General features: G+C 44.3%; 1 protein-coding gene across 1 annotated transcript in view; it reads left to right on the top strand.

Moving 5' to 3' along the window:
* The window catches only part of ANKRD46 (ankyrin repeat domain 46), a 43,953-nt gene extending 29,849 nt beyond the window's left edge, over nucleotides 1-14,104 (top strand). The window contains exon 5 of the mRNA XM_082259888.1: nucleotides 13,512-14,104. Within this exon, the coding sequence (XP_082116014.1) occupies nucleotides 13,512-13,728 (217 nt within the window). The 3' untranslated portion in view covers nucleotides 13,729-14,104. The remainder of the gene's footprint in view (nucleotides 1-13,511) is intronic.
* Nucleotides 14,105-17,592: the final 3,488 nt, after the last annotated feature.

The following is a 17,592-nucleotide window of genomic DNA, read 5'->3' as shown; positions in this document are numbered from 1 at the left end:
TGTTTGAAAAAACAGGTTTTCTTTCTTGCAGAAATCATGTGAGCTGATAACTTTCTGTACTCTGCATCTGGACTGTTATCAGTTAGCATCCTTCCCTGCTTTCTTCGTGGACTACAACACACCTCCCATATTATGCAGAAGAGAGGGAGGTGTGATATAGTTCTATCACATTCACTGTCCTTGGGTGACAATGATGCTCCATATGGTTGTCACCCTACGGCAGGAAGTGTGTTAATAGCAGAATTACCAAGTTAAAAAAAAGGAAAAAAGTTTGCAAAAGAAAACAATTGCAGCCACCACATTTAAGGATAGGTAAGCTACAATACTGAAAAAAAAATTGTTTATGGATTCTGATGTACTTAAAAAAAATTGTAGCATTTCTTTCTGTAGCACATTTTTGTAGAATATTGAGGTCCTTCCCTTCAAAGGAGCATTGAGTCATATGTCTTACATTGACTGACATGTATTATTGATATAACCCAGGGATGGGGTTTAGCTCATACTGTTCCCAATGTAGTATGCTATAGGATGGCAGTTTCTGATCAGCATTTGAGTGGAATGACTAGTGTGTCTAGCAAGAGCTGATATTCCCCTGTCCACATAATCTAGTTGCAGCACCATCCACTGGTGAAATTTGGTATAACCGTTAGACTGTTCACATACAAGCACTCTCAGTGAGCCCCATTGCAATCAAATGATGAGACTTTAGCCTACCAACAGTGCAAACCATAACAGCATAAGGAACCATTCAGTGCTAATAAGGTGAATGTTATTACTTTATTATCCATGAATAAGTTCAGGCTTATTGCCCCACAGCTTGCATATGGAGTGTGGACAATGGTTACTTCCATCTGTTCCCACCTCGGTTTTTTACATTGTGACAGATTCCTTGCGTATGTGTAATATATATATAGATATAGATATATATAGATAGATAGATTATTCCATTTTGGCCGAAAATGGGTTAAAGATGCCGAATATATCCGCTGACAGGGAAGTGAAGGGCTCATTTAGTCACAGCTATTAGCGGCCGCTCGCCCGCCTGCCCGGTGTGTTAGTTCATTCATACACATAGTCGTAGTAGTGACATCACCATGAGGCGGGATTTTTGAAAGGAATGATTCAGGAGGAGCGGAGAGTTTGCCTGCCTGTGACATGGAGGTGCCCACAAGTAAGGAGATTGCCATCGGTGGTGGGTGGTGGGGGAGCTGAGGCGAGGTTACCAATGGTATTTGTATTATGCAGCATGAGGGGGTTCATGTACTGCCACTGGTCACTGATGCATTAGTGACCTACCAGTGGCAGTTAATTAACCCCTTTGTGTGCTGCATTCGTGCAACAGTGTTAATTAACACTGACACTGTTTGCACTAATGCAGCACAAAGGGGTTAATTAACTGCCACTGGTCGGTCACTAATGCATCAGTGACCAGTGGCAATACATTAACCCTCTCATGCTGCATAATACAAATACCATTGGTATTTAACCACTTGCCAACCCGTCACAGTACATATACTGCGACAGGGTGGCAGCTACAGGTGTATGTCGCTGCCTGTTTCTGGTGTATGCCCCTGTTCTATTTTAAAATTATTTGGGGGAAAAAAGTCATTTTCGGTTTTCAGGCCAAAGGCATCCTGCATTTTCGGTTTCGGCCCAGAATTTTCATTTCGGTGCATCCCACATATCCATATATGTGTGTGTATGTATTAGGGATCGACCGATTATCAGCAAGGCCGATATGAACTTTCCCCGATATATATCGAAATCGGCCCCGGAAGTTACAGCTATTGCCGATTATTTTCGTGATGTCATTCTGTCTTCTTAGGCCGCCTCCCTTACCTTGGACAGCCTCATCTGGAGTCTGGACTAGTCTCGCAGGAGTGTATCACAGCCATACACCCACCCACAGCAGCACGGTGCCAGCCAGCCACCCACAGGCACTGTACCAGCCACCCACACCCACAGGCCCTGTACCAGCCAGCCACACAGGCCCTGTACAAGCCAGCCACACAGGCCCTTTACCAGCCAACCACACAGGCCCTGTACCAGCAAGCCAGCCAGCCATCCACACACAGGCCCTGTACCACCCAGCAGCAGGCACTGTACCTGCCAGCCACCCACCCACATCACCTGTGCCAGCCAGCCACCCACAGGCACTTTACCTGCCAGCCGCCCACAGGCACTTTACCTGCCAGCCGCCCACAGGCACTTTACCTGCCAGCTGCCCACAGGCACTTTACCTGCCAGCCGCCCACAGGCACTTTACCTGCCAGCCGCCCACAGGCACTTTACCTGCCAGCCGCCCACAGGCACTTTACCTGCCAGCCGCCCACAGGCACTTTACCTGCCAGCCGCCCACAGGCACTTTACCTGCCAGCCGCCCACAGGCACTTTACCAGCCAGCCACCCACCACCACAGGGTGCCAGCCAGCCACCCACCACCACAGGGTGCCAGCAAGTCGGTCATTAAGGATTAAACAAAAAATAACATGTTCAGTACCAGATTTGTGTCAAAAATTGTCTTTATTTTTCAAAACTTTAAATGTACAAAATATCGGCCGATACTGATATGCGATGGCCAAACTATCGGTATCGGCAACGAAAAACCGATATCGGTAGATCCCTAGTGTGTGTGTATATTTGTGTGTGTGTATGTGTGCCGACAGCACTCATGTAGCCCCAGACCATGACACTCCCACCACCATGCTTGACTGTAGGCAAGACACACTTGTCTTTATACTCCTCACCTGGTTGCCACCACACACGCTTGACACCATCTAAACCAAATCAGTTTATCTTGTTCTCATCAGACCACAGGACATGGATCCAGTAATCCATGTCCTTAGTCTGCTTTTCTTCAGCAAACTGATTGCGGGCTTTCTTGTGCATCGTCTTTAGAAGAGGCTTCCTTCTGGGACGACAGCCATGCAGACCAATATGATGCAGTGTCTGGTCTGAGCACTGACAGGTTGACCCCCCCCCCCCCCCCCCCGCCCACTCCTTTAACCTCTGCAGCAATGCTGGCAGCACTCATGCATCTATTTCCCAAAGACAACCTCTGGATATGACGCTGAGCATGTGCACTCAACTTCTTTTGTCGACCAAAGCAAGGCCTGTTCTGAGTGGAACTTGTCCTTTTAAACCGCTGTATGGTCTTGGCCACCATGCTGCAGCTTAGGTTCAGGGTCTTGGCAATCTTCTTATAGCCTAGGCCATCTTTTACGTAGAGCAACAATTATTTATTTATTTATTTATTTTTTTTTCAGATCCTCAAAGTTCTTTGCCATGAGGTGCATGTTGAACTTCCAGTGATCAGTATGAGAGAGTGAGGGAGATCACACCAAATTTAACACACCTGCTCCCCATTCACACCTGAGACCTTGTAACACTTATGAGTCACATGACATTGGGGAGGAAAAATGGCTGATTGGGCCCAAGGTGTACTCACTTTTGTTGCCAGTGGTTTAGACATTAATGGCTGTGTGTGGAGTTATTTTGAGAGGACAGCAAATTTACACTGTTATACAAGCTGTACACTCACTACTTTACATTGTAGCAAAGTGTCATTTCTTCAGTGTTGTCACAAAAAGATATAATAAAATATTTACAATTTATATGCATGTATAAAGTGCATATGTTTAAGAAATGATTAGTCCATGGAAAAGTTCATATAACATCCACCAAAGAGTACAGATGAATCCTCGTTCGATGATCCTAGATATGTGACCACCACCAATATTATAAATAAATCGGAGGCTTACCAGATAATAGGGACCCAACAAAACGTATACTTTTTGGATCAGTCAGGCTGACACAAAGGTAGATGAGCCTTATGGCAGATGTCACAGATCTTCCATAGAAAGGTATAGACTCATCTTTAACAAATCATGATAGGAAAATGCCCACAGAAGAAAAAAACTATCCACAAAAAGCTCAAGGAAACAAAAAACTGTGTACTTTTTTAAGAGCAATTTAATATCAAAGGAAAAACCCTCTTAGGGCTCTTTCACATGGGCGTTCCGATCAGATCCGCCTGTCATTTTTTTTTTTTAGGCGGATCGGATGCCCCATTCAGCCCTATGGAGCAGCGGATGTCAGCGGTGACATGTCTGCTGACACCCGCTGCCATCCGCATCCGATCCTGTCCGTGAAATCCGGACGGATGGAAACCCTATTTTCCATCCATCCTAGGGATCGGATCGGATGAGAATGGACAGGCGGTCCGCTCTCATCCGATTCCCCATAGAGAGCAGCGGGGCTCTGACACCTCCCTCTCCGCAACACAGTGCGGAGACGGAGCTGTCATCTGCCGGCTCAGCGGTGATCGGCAGATCGATCCCCGCTGAGCAGAGCACGGTCCGCAATGGAATACGGACCGCGTGAAAGGGGCCTTACAGAAATCCAGTGTAAAAAGTGCTTGTACAGATAAATATCCTCCAGCATATGCAGTAGACCTGAAGCGTTTCGTCTAAATAGACATCATCTGGGGTGCAGTTATACATCAGCTTTCCCAGCACTTGCCTTTACAGTACAAGACAAAGAGATGGCAGTCATGTTATAAAAAAAAAAAAAAAAGTTTAAAAAACTTTTTTTAGTTATTTGTTTTATCTCATTTTATTGAGTTCATCAAGACACACAAGCAAGTCAAGGAAATGCAAACGTATCAAAGGAACATTTAACATATCCAAACCTGCACATATAGGTAAAGTATATAATGATAACCATCAGGAACAACAAAACCGTATTTGCATGAAATAGGAAACAACCATTGTTCCATATTTCGATCAGTAGGGGAAAAAAAACAGACCCCCCCCCCCCACTGTAGCAATATATTGCAGGTAGGACATTGACAAATAATTATCTGTGAATCAGAGCACCTCTGAAACCCTGAACAGAAAGCGTAATAAAAAGAATAAGCCCAGAAATAGCAAAAGATAGACAACCGAAAAATAGAGGATAGGTAAAATACAAAAACAAACACAAAATAAACATAAAATACAGTAAAACCTTGGATTGCGAGCATAATTCGTTCTGGAAACATGCTTGTAATCCAAAGCACTCTTATATCGAAGCGAATTTCCCCATAAGAAATAATGGAAAGTCAGATGATTCGTTCCACAAGTCCTTCAGTTTATAGTCTATATACAAAGATTATAGCAATGTGATAGGTTGTGTAACCATAAAACGTCCATCCACAATATGCAGCCTTCCCAAGGGGATTAGAAGAAAAATCTAGCAGAGCTACAGAATATAAGAGAGATGAGAGGAGCCTCTAAGTGTAGCAATATGGTTACATTTAACCACTTTAATACAGGGCACTTCCCTCCCTTCCCGCCCAGGCCAATTTTCCCCTTTTAGCGCTGTTGCATTTTGAATGACAATTGCGCGGTCATGCAACACTGTACCTTCACCAAATTTATGTCATTTTCCCCCCACAAATAGAGCTTTCTTTTGGTGGTATTTGATCACCTCTGCGATTTTTACTTTTTGCTAAACAAATAAAAAAAGACCGAAAAGTTTAAAAAAAAAAAAAAAAAATTTTGTTTATGTTATACAATTTTGTAAATAAATAATTTTTTTCCTGCACTGATGAGCACTGATGAGACTGCACTGACAGGCACTGATGAGGAGGCACTGATGGGGTGGCACTGATGGGGTGGCACTGATGGGGTGGCACTGATGGGGTGGCACTGATAGGTGGCACTGATAGGCGGCACTGATATGCGGCACTGATAGGCACTGATATGTGGCACTGATAGGTAGCACAGATATGCAGCATTGGTGGGCACTGATAGGCGGCACTGCTGGGCACTGATAGGCGGCATTGATGGACACTGATAGGTGGCACTGACGGGCATTGATAGGTGGCACTGACGGGCACTAATGGGCACTGATAGGCGGCACTGGTGGGCACTGATGGGCACTGATGGGCGGCACTGATCGGCACTGACAGGCGGCACTGATGGGCACTAATGGGCACTGATAGGCGGCACTGGTGGGCAATAATGGGCACTGGTGGGCGACACTAAAGGATGGCAGTGATGGGCACTTGTGGGCAGCACTGATAGGGAGGACACTGGTGGGCATCACTGATGGGGAGGGCAATGGGGGGCTCCCTGAGCCCTGATTGCCATCCCTGGTGGCCATAGTGGGCATCCCTGGGGTCATAGTGGGCATCCCTGGGGTCATAGTGGGCATCCCTGGTGGATCTAGTGGCATCCCCCCCCCGAGGGTCTGCACTGGTAATCAATGATCTGATTACCAGTGCCGACCCCCCCCCCTGTCAGGGGAGCCGCCGATCGGCGCTCCTTTACTCGTGCCTGTCAGGCACGAACTAAGGAAAGCCGATCAACGGCTGTTCCTATTTACTATGTGACCAGCCGTGATTGGACACGGCTGATCACATGGTAAAGAGCCTCCGTCAGAGGCTCTTTACCGAGATCGGAGATGCAGGGTGTCAGACTGACACCTCGCATCACCGATCGCCGCTCTGCGCGCCCCCGGGGGGCGCCCAGAGCGGAGTTATCCTGCCGCCGTCATATGACGTCCGGTCAGGATAACTCAACCACATTCCCGCCGTCAATCTGTAATAGGGCGGGCGGGAAGTGGTTAATGAAGGTTCAACATTTAGCAACTCACATGGTTGATGATTAAAACAGGCACATCTAAGTATGCAGGCATCCGGGGTAAAGCTGTCCACATAGACCGTCTTCTGAACCACCGACTCTCACCACTGTCAGTCTGCAATCGTGACCGGGAAGAATAGCCTGCAGTAGAGTGATCTGAAAGTGAGGCTTTGAATCACTCGTGGAGTGCAGCGGGGAAGGGATGATGAAGATGGCGGTGCGGAGGACGGTCTATGTGGACAGCTTTACCCTGGATGCCGGCATTCTTAGATGTACCTGTTTTAATCATCAACCGTGTGAGTTGCTAAATATTGAACCTTCATTAAATGTAACCATATTGCTACACTTTAGATGCTCCTCTCTTCTTTTTTATACATGACGCTACTTGCATATCAAGACATCGCTTGTATATCAGGTCAAAATTTATTTAAAAAATATGCTTGTCTTGCAAAGCGCTCTCAAACCAAGTTACTCTCAAACCAAGGTTTTACTGTAATTAAAATGGGGAATGAGAGGTGAGGGAAGAGGAATGAGAGGGTCTTAAGTACCTACATAAAAACAGAAGGGCAACAAACTGTTGAGGATCCCAGAATTACTCAGGAGACTAAACCATGGTAGTGATTTGACCATTCTTCCAGAAGCGTTGAATGTAGAGGAGTACTGGAAATGATTCCAGACATTCCATAGAAGACTAAGAATCAGGTTTTGCTTCATCCCAAGATATCAGATTTTCCATATATTCAATGTGATTTATTTCAGCAATAACAGATCGAGCTGCGGTTTGAAAGCATTCTGATTAGACATTTACTATCTGGTTGTAGGAGCCTGGCATCAGAGAAGGGACAGAAATCTGGGGCTGGTTAGGGTATGCATCACCCACAAGATCAGCAAACAATTGCAGTATTTTGTCCCAAAAATGGACGCTACATGGGCAAGTGCCCCAGATATGGATCATGGTGCAATTTTAGTTCTTTAGAATAGGCAATTTTATAGCGCTGACAAATTACACAGCTCTTTACATATTGTACATTCATATCAATCTCTGCCAGCAAGGAGCTTACAATCCAAGGTTCCTATTTTATATGCATACATACACTGGGGCCAATGTAGGCAGAAGACCATTTTCCAGCCAGCATTTCTTATGGAGTGTGGGAGGAAACTGGAGTACCCAAAGGAAATCCATACAAGCACAGGGAGATCATAGAAACACCATGCATTATTTTTTAAACAAAAATGGCCAGAAAATCAGTATATACTGTATGTCACAAGTATTCTGTTCAGTTTATAAACATTGGCTTCGTATCTGATTTGGGCTTCTTTCACACGGCCGCTCCGCTGCTTTAGTCCGCTGCGGGACTTTTTTTTTTTTTTTCACGGAGTGGATGACATTTGTGTCATCCGCTCCGTGTGCCCGCATATCATCCCATCCGTTTGCAGATGATATGCGGACATAATGTAAGTATATGGCATTGCGGATGTCAGCGGATGACACCGCTGACATCCGATTTTCCTTCCTTTCCGTTTTTTACACGGATGAAAAAATAGGGTTCTGTTCCATTCCAAAAAACGGAACAGAACTGAAAGGAGGAAAATCGGATGTCAGTGGATGGTATTCCGCTGACATCCGCAATGCCATTCACTTACATTATGTCCGCAAATCATCCGCAAAAAAATAGGATGATTTGCGGACACACGGAGCGGCCGTGTGAAAGGACCCTTAAACACTTTTTCAGTTGTTTGATCTCAATGGTAGCTTTTATTATAGGCTCAAGTTTAGTATTCTTGATGCTCTCCTTTATTTAGTGGTTTCATGGTCATTTCCCAATATAACCAGTAGATGTCTCTAGTAAGTCATGTCCTTGTAGGGAATGGCGTACACACAAGCCAGGGAATCCGGGGATGCACACCAGTGATATATACCATATACTGTCTATAAATGTGGACTAGACACCCTCAAGAGTTGTTCTGTCCAGCTCAGTAGATGATTTTAAATAAGGCCTGGATTTTTTCCTAAATGCACATAATATAACTGGTTACTAATATTTTATAGGTAAAGTTTATCCAGGGAATATCCGATTGTCTGTTGGGGGATCGGGAAGGAATTATTTCCCCTGTTGAAACAAATGGACCAAATTGGACCATGCTTTATTGGGGGTTTTTTTTGCCTTCGTCTGGATCAACTGTGAATGTAGGATTATTGTATATGGAGGTTTTCTATTTGTGGGTGTGGGTGTTTTTTTTTCTGTGTTGGTTGAACTGGATAGACCTTTGTGTCTTTTTTCAACTAGAATAACTATGTAACTACATGTGTTTCAGTTATTGGCCATGATGCTCATATATATCTTTAGAATGTGTCTTGCCAATTTTTTTTTTTTTTTTATATATTTTTTTCTATGTGCTTTTTTATACACACTATATTTACAAAAGTATTGGGACACCTGCTTTTACACACACATGAACTTTAATGGCATCCCAGTCTTAGTCCTTAGGGTTCAATATTGAGTTGTCCCACCCTTTGAAGCTATAACAGCTTCAACTCTTCTGGGAAGGCTGTCCACAAGGTTTAGGAGTGTGTCTATGGGAATGTTTGCCCATTCTTCCAGAAGCGCACTTGTGAGGTCAGGCACTGATGTTGGACAAAAAGGCCTGGTCGGGTTGAGGTCAGGACTCTGTGCTGGCCAGTAAAGTTCCTCCACCCCAAACTCGCTCATCCATGTCTTTGATGGACCTTGCTTTGTGCACTGGTCCAAATCATTTGGTGAAGGGGGCAGGAACCCCCTATAGAACACCTTTAGGATGAATTTGAACAGAGACTATGGGTCAGGCCTTCTCGCCCAACATCAGTGTCTGACCTCACAAATGCGCTTCTGGAAGAATGGTCTAACATTCCCATAGACACTCCTAAACCTTGTTGACAGCCTTCCCATAAGAGTTGAAGCTGTTATAGCTGTAAAGGGTGGGCCAACTCAATATTGAACCCTACAGTCTAAGACTGGGATGCCACTAAAAGGCATGCGTGTGTGCGTGTGTGTGCGTGTGTGTGTGTGTGTAAAGGCACGTGTCCCAATAATTTTACCAATATAGTGTGTATTTGAAACTGCTTGTAATGTACATTTCACAAAAGGTGATTGACACTTACACTTTTTTCATCAGTTTTTTTTTTTTCTTCAAACCAATAAATCTTTGTACATCATTAATTGAGCCGATTTCAAGGCTTTACTATAAAAAGTCAAACGAAAATAAAAAACGTGCAGCGCTAGTAAACTATTACATATAAACAAACGCATGTAATAATATGTATCAAACTAAATAGTCCACGGTGATATAAATCTAGCATAAGTCCCAAGTGTCAAAAAAAGTGAAGGGAAAAGTGTCCAACGTAATAATAGGTGATTAACTACCTCTATACCGGGCACTTAAACCCCCTTCCTTCCCAGACCAATTTTCATCTTTTAGCGCTGTTGCATTTTGAATGACAATTGCGCGGTCATGCTACACTGTACCTAAACCAAATTTGTGTAATTTTTTTCCCCACAAATAGCTTTCTTTTGGTGGTATTTGATCACCGCCAGGTTTTCTTTTTTGGTGCACAAATAAAAAAAGACCGAAAAGTTTAAAAAAAAAAAAGTTTTTTTTGTTTAGGTTATAAAATTTTGTAAATAGATACGTTTTTTCCTGCACTAATGACGCCGCACTAACAGGCACTGATGAGGAGACACTGATGGGGTGGCACTGATATGCAGCACTGATGGGCACAGATATGCGGCACTGATAGGTAGCACTGATATGCAGCATTGGTGGGCACTGATGGGCAGCTCTGATGGGAACTGATAGGCCGCACTGGTTGGCAATAATGGGCACTGGTGGGCGGCACTGATAGATGGCATTGCTGGGCACCACTGATATGGAGGGCACTACTTGCTGGCTCTCTGAGCCCTGATTGCCATCCCTGGTGGCCATGGTGGGCATCCCTGGTGGTCATGGTCATGGGAGGGGATACCTGGTGGCTCTAGTGGCACCCCCCCCAGGGCTGCACTGGTAATCAATGTTCTGATTACCAGCACAGACCCCCCCCCCCTGTGATCAGTGAGTAATTAGAAAAACTCACTGATCCCCCTGGCTGCAGCACAGATCATCTTCTCCTCACTGTCAGGATCTGTGTGAGGAGAAGAAGAGATCAAAGCCGTTATAACGGCTGTATTTACAATACATGACAGCTGTGATTGGACACAGCCGTCATGTGATCAGGAGGGCCAATCACAGGGTCATCCTGTCGCAACTTGTTGCTCTGTGTTTCCGAGGGACACAGGCACATCGAGATCGCGCCACTGCGCGTGCCCGCGGCGGCGCAATCTCGCTCCTTCTGAAGGACGTTCCGGAACGTCGGATCAGAAGGACGAGACTCCCACCCGGCCGTATATGTACAGTGGCCGGGTGGGAGGTGGTTAAGGTGCACATGGAATCCCAACACCAACAGGAGAGGTTATAAGCGCTCACCAGAAATAGAGGACTCAGAGTACCATATAGTACCTGGGTCTTCACAGCTTGGATGGTGTATGATGGTTAGACGAGTCCGTACAATGTCATCAGGTTCCTCAGTGTAATTTAATAGCCAGTATATGCACAAAGGTGGCTCTCAAATCAGAAATGATGAAAATAAACTGAAAAGGAGCAGAACATAGTGTGATACCGCTACAGATTTATTGTTAAAATAAAGCAAATACACTTACAGACATCCTCAAGAATTATGCATCAAAAGTACATGGATAGGCTGTCCGTTGCGTGACCTTGACGCGTTTCGGCAAACCTGCCTTTATCGAAAGGTGTAGCCACTGCTGGCGTTGATGAAGTCAAGTTGAAAATTCTCAGCCAAACAGTGACTTCCTCTTATCAGGGTATTCTGGTAGCTGTGGGTGTCATGGCCATTTAAATACGAAAGCTGGTAGAGCAGTTTTTTTTTTTTTTTTATCCATGCTGAATGTGGATTTCTTTCGAGTGACTGAACAAATGAAATCTAACCTTGTATGGCTAGCCCTGGGCTTTTCATAAACCACCACATCAATGCTGATTGATACCTGTACGTTTTTCGATTATCAAGAGGTACGGAAAAAACCTCCAGTCGCATCTGTGACAAATTGAAGATGTTCTATGTATATGGTGTCTGAAATTCCAAATCTATATTGCTAAATTATATATAATCCATTTCTCCGTAGAAATAAATAGAGGGGCTCCTGCACCTGACAAACCAGAACTGATGATGTGGGGGTTGAGTGTACATAAAGTGCCGTTTCACACACATGCGATGTCAGACATTGCATGTGATTCGGAGCGCACTGCTTTGCAAATCACATTCAATGTCTGTGTGATGCGAATTCAGCTATACAGATTGTATGGCTGAATTTGCATCGCATTAGGACCAAAGATGCACAGGACCCTTTTTTTTGGTCCGCACCAGAATCAGATCACATGGGTGTTCACACCTATGGGATCCGATTCATGCCCGAATTGACAGCTCGCACTGCGATATGCGAACTGATCTGAGGGTGTTGGTAACTTTATATTGACACCCCCAGCGATTCGCATATGGCAGTATGAACTGCCTGCGAGTCGAGTGCGATGCGGGAACCCACAGTGGATTTGCAGGGTTCCCGCATTGCATATGTGTGAACCGGCACTAAGTGCCGGTTCACACTCTTGTGGCTGCGGCGATCGCATGTAATATCGGAGCGCACTGCTCCTTCATTACATGCGATCGCCTGTGCGGTGCGAATTCAGCCATACACTTTGTATGGCTAAATTCGCACTGCACCCGCACAAAAGTCGCACATGACCCTTTTTTTCAGCCGCATCAGGATTGGATCGCACAGTGGTTCACACTTGTGCGATCCGATACTGTGCGAACTGTAAAGATCGCACTGCGATATGCGATCAAACTGGGGGTGTCGTTAACATTTCATTGACACCCCCAGCGTATCGCATATGGCAGTGTGAACTACCAAGGGTGCTTTTGCGATGCGGGAACAGGCTGCGAATTCGCAGCCTTCCCGCATCGCATAAGTGTGACCTGGCACTAAAGGTTTTTACCATCATGCATTCTATGTATGCAGCCCCCCTAATACTTATCTGAGCCTTCCCTCATTACAGTGATGTGCATGAGAGCAGCTGCTCTTCTGCCTCTCTCCCTCATTGGCTCAGAGACAGCATTGCCATTAGCATCCGCTGCTGTCAATCACAGCCAGTGAGGCGGGAAGCAGGGGCGGGGCCAAGCCCTGTACTGTGTTGCTTATGAACACACACAGCGTGCTCGATGCACTTGGTGGGAGACAAAAGAAGTGGAGAATTGGGGCTACTCTGAGCAGGCTGAACAATAAAAGCCAACAAGATTCCTTCATTCACACTGTACAGTGCAGATCTTGTGCTGTGACTATTGTTTTTTGATGACCGGGTGTCAAAATACCCAAACAGTTGTTGCATCTGATTGATTGTGGCTACTTTTCTGCCAACAATTTTCCACCTGGCTCCTTCAATTTTTCAGGTGGGAGGCAACCAACAGGGCAATCCGCTGAGGAAATTTCCTAGGAAACTGGCTAAAAACTGTACATTGTATAGCTAGCTTTAGTCTTTGGGGGTCACAAAACACACTGGATTTAATACATCAGCATGTATCTCTCTATCTGTAACATGACATAGCAGTCAGTGAGATTTACTTTTTCACCCAGTGTCATTTCCCAGCAGAGGTTTGAATATGATTGGTGGTTGTATGACGAAGAATGAAGCTCCTCTATTTCCCTCCCTCTGCACCTCCACTTTTCCTGCATGTGATATGTTGTGTACATATATTGGATATTTGCTGTGTGTTTTCTGACTTGTCTGCTTCTTTTTCAGTGCTATGGAAAGCCATTCCCTCCTGAATCCAAATTTGCAGCAGGGGGAAGGAGTCCTGTCCAGCTTTCGCACCACTTGGCAGGAATTTGTGGAGGATCTGGGATTCTGGAGGGTGCTCCTCCTCCTCATTGTCATTGCTCTGCTTTCTCTTGGCATAGCGTACTATGTCAGCGGAGTACTGCCATTCGTGGAGAATCAACCTGAACTCGTCCATTAGAGCCGTGGTTCCCACCCGTCATCCTTTTTTTAGCACTGGCTGGATTTTGGCCACTGCTCTCCTAGATTGGACTTGTCTTAATCATCCTTTCTTTGTTAACTATTTAGAAGGACTCCAGGAAGCTTCTTGTTAAAGGTTATTGAAGGGATGGACTTCCTTTGGATTTGGGACAAAGAATCTAGAGCAATGGAGTTGTTCCATATCATGGTGACTTGGCAACATCAGGAAAACCAAGTTGTTGACTCATCAAGTGGCCCGAAGGTTTCCAGTGTAAATGGTCATTTTGTGTTTTCACACACCTTTCATTTCTTCTCCAGAAGTGTTAAAACTGATATTCGGTTATATATTGTTTTGTGCCTCCTATAATGGTATTGTTTAGTTATTATTTCTGTTAATCAATCTTGTGATATCTACGTTAACATGTCTGTTAACCTGCGAAAACAATATAGGGTCAGCCTACCCCAGCTGATATTTCACTTCAAGGTAACAGGAGAGGTAAAGGTAAACTTAGCACTATGGCCTGGTTCACGGGAGCGGCAGCAGAGGACAGTTGACAGACGCCTAGGAGGTGATATGTCGCCTCCGCACCGCCTTCTTTGTAACGTTGAAAAGGCAGCACTATTTACTGGTATTTGTTGGGTGTACTGCTCCCCGAACATGAGAGGGTTTCATTTTTGTGGCGCCATGTTTACAACCATGAGCAGACACATCTTCTTGAGGGAGAAATAAACCACAGCTCTGCCTCCTTTTTTTGCCACCGCTCTTGCTGCCCTTCTGAATGAGGCCAAAGTTTAAAAAAAAAAAATAAAAATCTTGTTTCTGTGTGTATATGTATATGTGTGTGTGCGTGTGTGTAATATATAATTAGTATCTCACAAAAGTGAGTACACCCCTCACATTTTTGCAAATATTTTATTATATCTTTTCATGTGACAACACTGAAGAAATGACACTTTGCTACAATGTAAAGTAGTGAGTTGTATAACAGTGTAAATTTGCTGTTCCTTCAAAATTACTCAACACACAGCCATTAATGTCCAAACCTCTAGCAACGAAAGTGAAAATGTCCAAATTTGGCCCAATTAGCCATTTTCCCTCCCCGGCATCATGTGACTCGTTAGTGTTACAAGTTCTCAGGTGTGAATGGGGAGCAGGTGTGTTAAATTTGGTGTTATCACTCACTCTCTCATACTGGTCACTGGAAGTTCAACATGGCACCTCATGACAAAGAACTCTGAGGATCTGAAAAATATAATTGTTGCTCTACATTAAGATGGCCTAAGCTATAAGAAGATTGGCAAGACCCTGAAACTGAGCTGCAGAACGGTGGCCAAGACCATACAGCGATTTAACAGGACAGGTTCCACTCAGAACTGGCCTCGCCATGGCAGAGGTTGTCTTTGGGAAATGGACATATGAGTGCTGCCAGCATTGCTGCAGAGGTTTAAGGGGTGGGGGGTCATCATGTCAGTGCTCAGACCATACACTGCATACTGCATCAAAATCATCTGCATGGCTGTTGTCCCAAAAGGGAGCCTCTTCTAAAGACGATGCACAACAAAGCCTGCAAACAATTTGCTGAAGACAAGTAGACTAAGAACATGGATTACTGGAACCATGTCCTGTGATCTGATGAGACCAAAATAAATGTATTTGGTTCAGATGGTGTAAAGCGTGTGTGGCAGCAACCAGGTGAGGAGTACAAAGACAAATGTGTCTTGCCTACAGTCAAGCATGGTGGTGGGAGTGTCATGGTCAGGGGCTGCATGAGTGCTGCCGGCAATAGGGAGCTACAGTTCATTAAAGGAATCATGAATGCCAACATGTATTGTGACATACTGAAGCAGAGCATGATCCCCGCTCTTCTGAGACTGGGTCGCAGGGCAGTATTCCAACATAACGACCCCAAACACCTCCAAGATGACCACTGCCTTCCTAATGAAGCTGAGGGTAAAGGTGATGGACTGACCAAGTATGTCTCCAGACCTAAACCCTATTGAACATCTGTGGGGCATCCTAAAATGGAAGGTGGTGGAGCGCAAGGTCTCTAACATCCACCAGCTCCGTGATGTCGTCATGGAGGAGTGGAAGAGGACTCCAGTGGCAACCTGTGAAGCTCTGGTAAACTCCATGCCCAAGAGGGTTAAGGCAGTGCTGGAAAAGAATGGTGGCCCAAGAGGGTTAAGGCAGTGCTGGAAAAGAATGGTGGCCACACAAAATTTTGACACTTTGGGCCCAATTTGGAGGTGTTTATTGGCGGTGTACTCACTTTTGTTGCCAGCAGTTCAGACATTAATGGCTGTGTGTTGATTTATTTTGAGGGGACAGCAAATTTACACTGTTATACAAGCTGTACACTCACTACTTTTACATTGAAGCAAAGTGTCATTTCTTCAGTGTTGTCACATGAAAAGATATAATAAAATATTTACAAAAATGTGAGGGGTGTACTCACTTTTGTGAGATACTGTGTAGATGTAATGTATGTATGTGTATGTATATATATTGACTTGGAAGCAGCCATATTTGTTTTTTATGTATGCAGACACTGCTTCCTTCCTAATGACTTTGCTTTTTGGCTCAGTACACTCTATATAACAATAACAAAGCTTTTTTTTCCAGCAGTCAATAAAGTATGTCTAGACCTTAGGACAAAGATTCTATATATTGCAGCTTACCTGTCCATAAATGTGATGGCTGCATTCGTTTTGCCTCTTTTTCTGCAAGTGCAGAAAAATACTAATTGATCTCTTGAGTCCTCGTAACTTCCTGTGAGCTGAACTGAAATCTCAAATAATATGAGCTTTCTTGGCTATTATCTGTGAACTACGGTTCTCTTTCCTCTATATACTGTTGGCGCTATATAAATCCTGTATAATAATAATGGAGATGAAGAGATGCTTATAGCCCAGGAGAGCAGTCTAGTGTGACCACACTGCTTCTTTATAGATACAGTTCAAGGAATCTGCGTGTCATCCTATGCAAGAAATAAGTTACTGGCATGATCAGCAGGTGAAAATAACAGAAAAAGAACAATAAAATACTAATGCAGCCACCGCAGAGTACTGGTAAATTGCAATGTGTAAAATGTTTGTTTTTGGGTTTAGATATTGTGCATGCTGATAACATTCCCTTATATATAGGTGACCACTAGAAGGAGAATTTACAAATCTGTGTGCAAAAATGATAATACAGGACAGTATAGCATTATTGCATTATAAATTGCTTTTAGATAAGTTTTACAGTAATAACACAAAATGCTTTCTTCTGTCAGGGTGTTCTAGGTTTTCACACCAGGTGTGGCAGTTGCACAGAGGCAGCACTCTCCTCCAATTGGATCTTCAATTTATTATATATTAAGAGCACAAAAATTGTGAAGGACCCTGTTGTAGCAGGAGTCGGGCTGGAACAGAATCTTGGAGATCTTGCAGTTTTGTCACATTCATAAGAGATGAGGAGAGAAAAACTTTGTTGGACCGAACTTAACTAATCAAGCAAGTTTAAGATAAATCACAACTGTATTGAAAAAAAAAAATCAATTTTCTGTCTAAATGAAACTTGTTGATCTAAAACGGGGATCTTCAAACTTTCTAAACAAAGGGCCAATTTACTGTTCTTCAGACTTCAGGGGGCTGGAGTGTGGCCAGTGGGTGTAGAAATGTCCTGGCAATAGTGGAGGTACTCATTCCCCCATCTTTAGTTCTAGGGGGAAGGAATAGTGCCCCATCATTGGTGTTAGTGGGGGAAAATAGTACCCCATCAGAGACAGTGGGAACAATAGAGCCTCATTGTTAGTGTCAGGGAGAGGAATAGTGCCCCATCAGAGACGGTGGGAACAATAAAACCTTTATTGTTAGTGTCAGG

The sequence above is a fragment of the Pelophylax lessonae genome (genome assembly GCF_965119305.1).
Source record: "Pelophylax lessonae genome assembly, chromosome: 5".
In the NCBI taxonomy this organism is placed as follows: domain Eukaryota; kingdom Metazoa; phylum Chordata; class Amphibia; order Anura; family Ranidae; genus Pelophylax; species Pelophylax lessonae.
The sequence above is the reverse complement of the archived record's forward strand: the minus strand, read 5'-3'. Positions and strand labels throughout refer to the sequence as shown.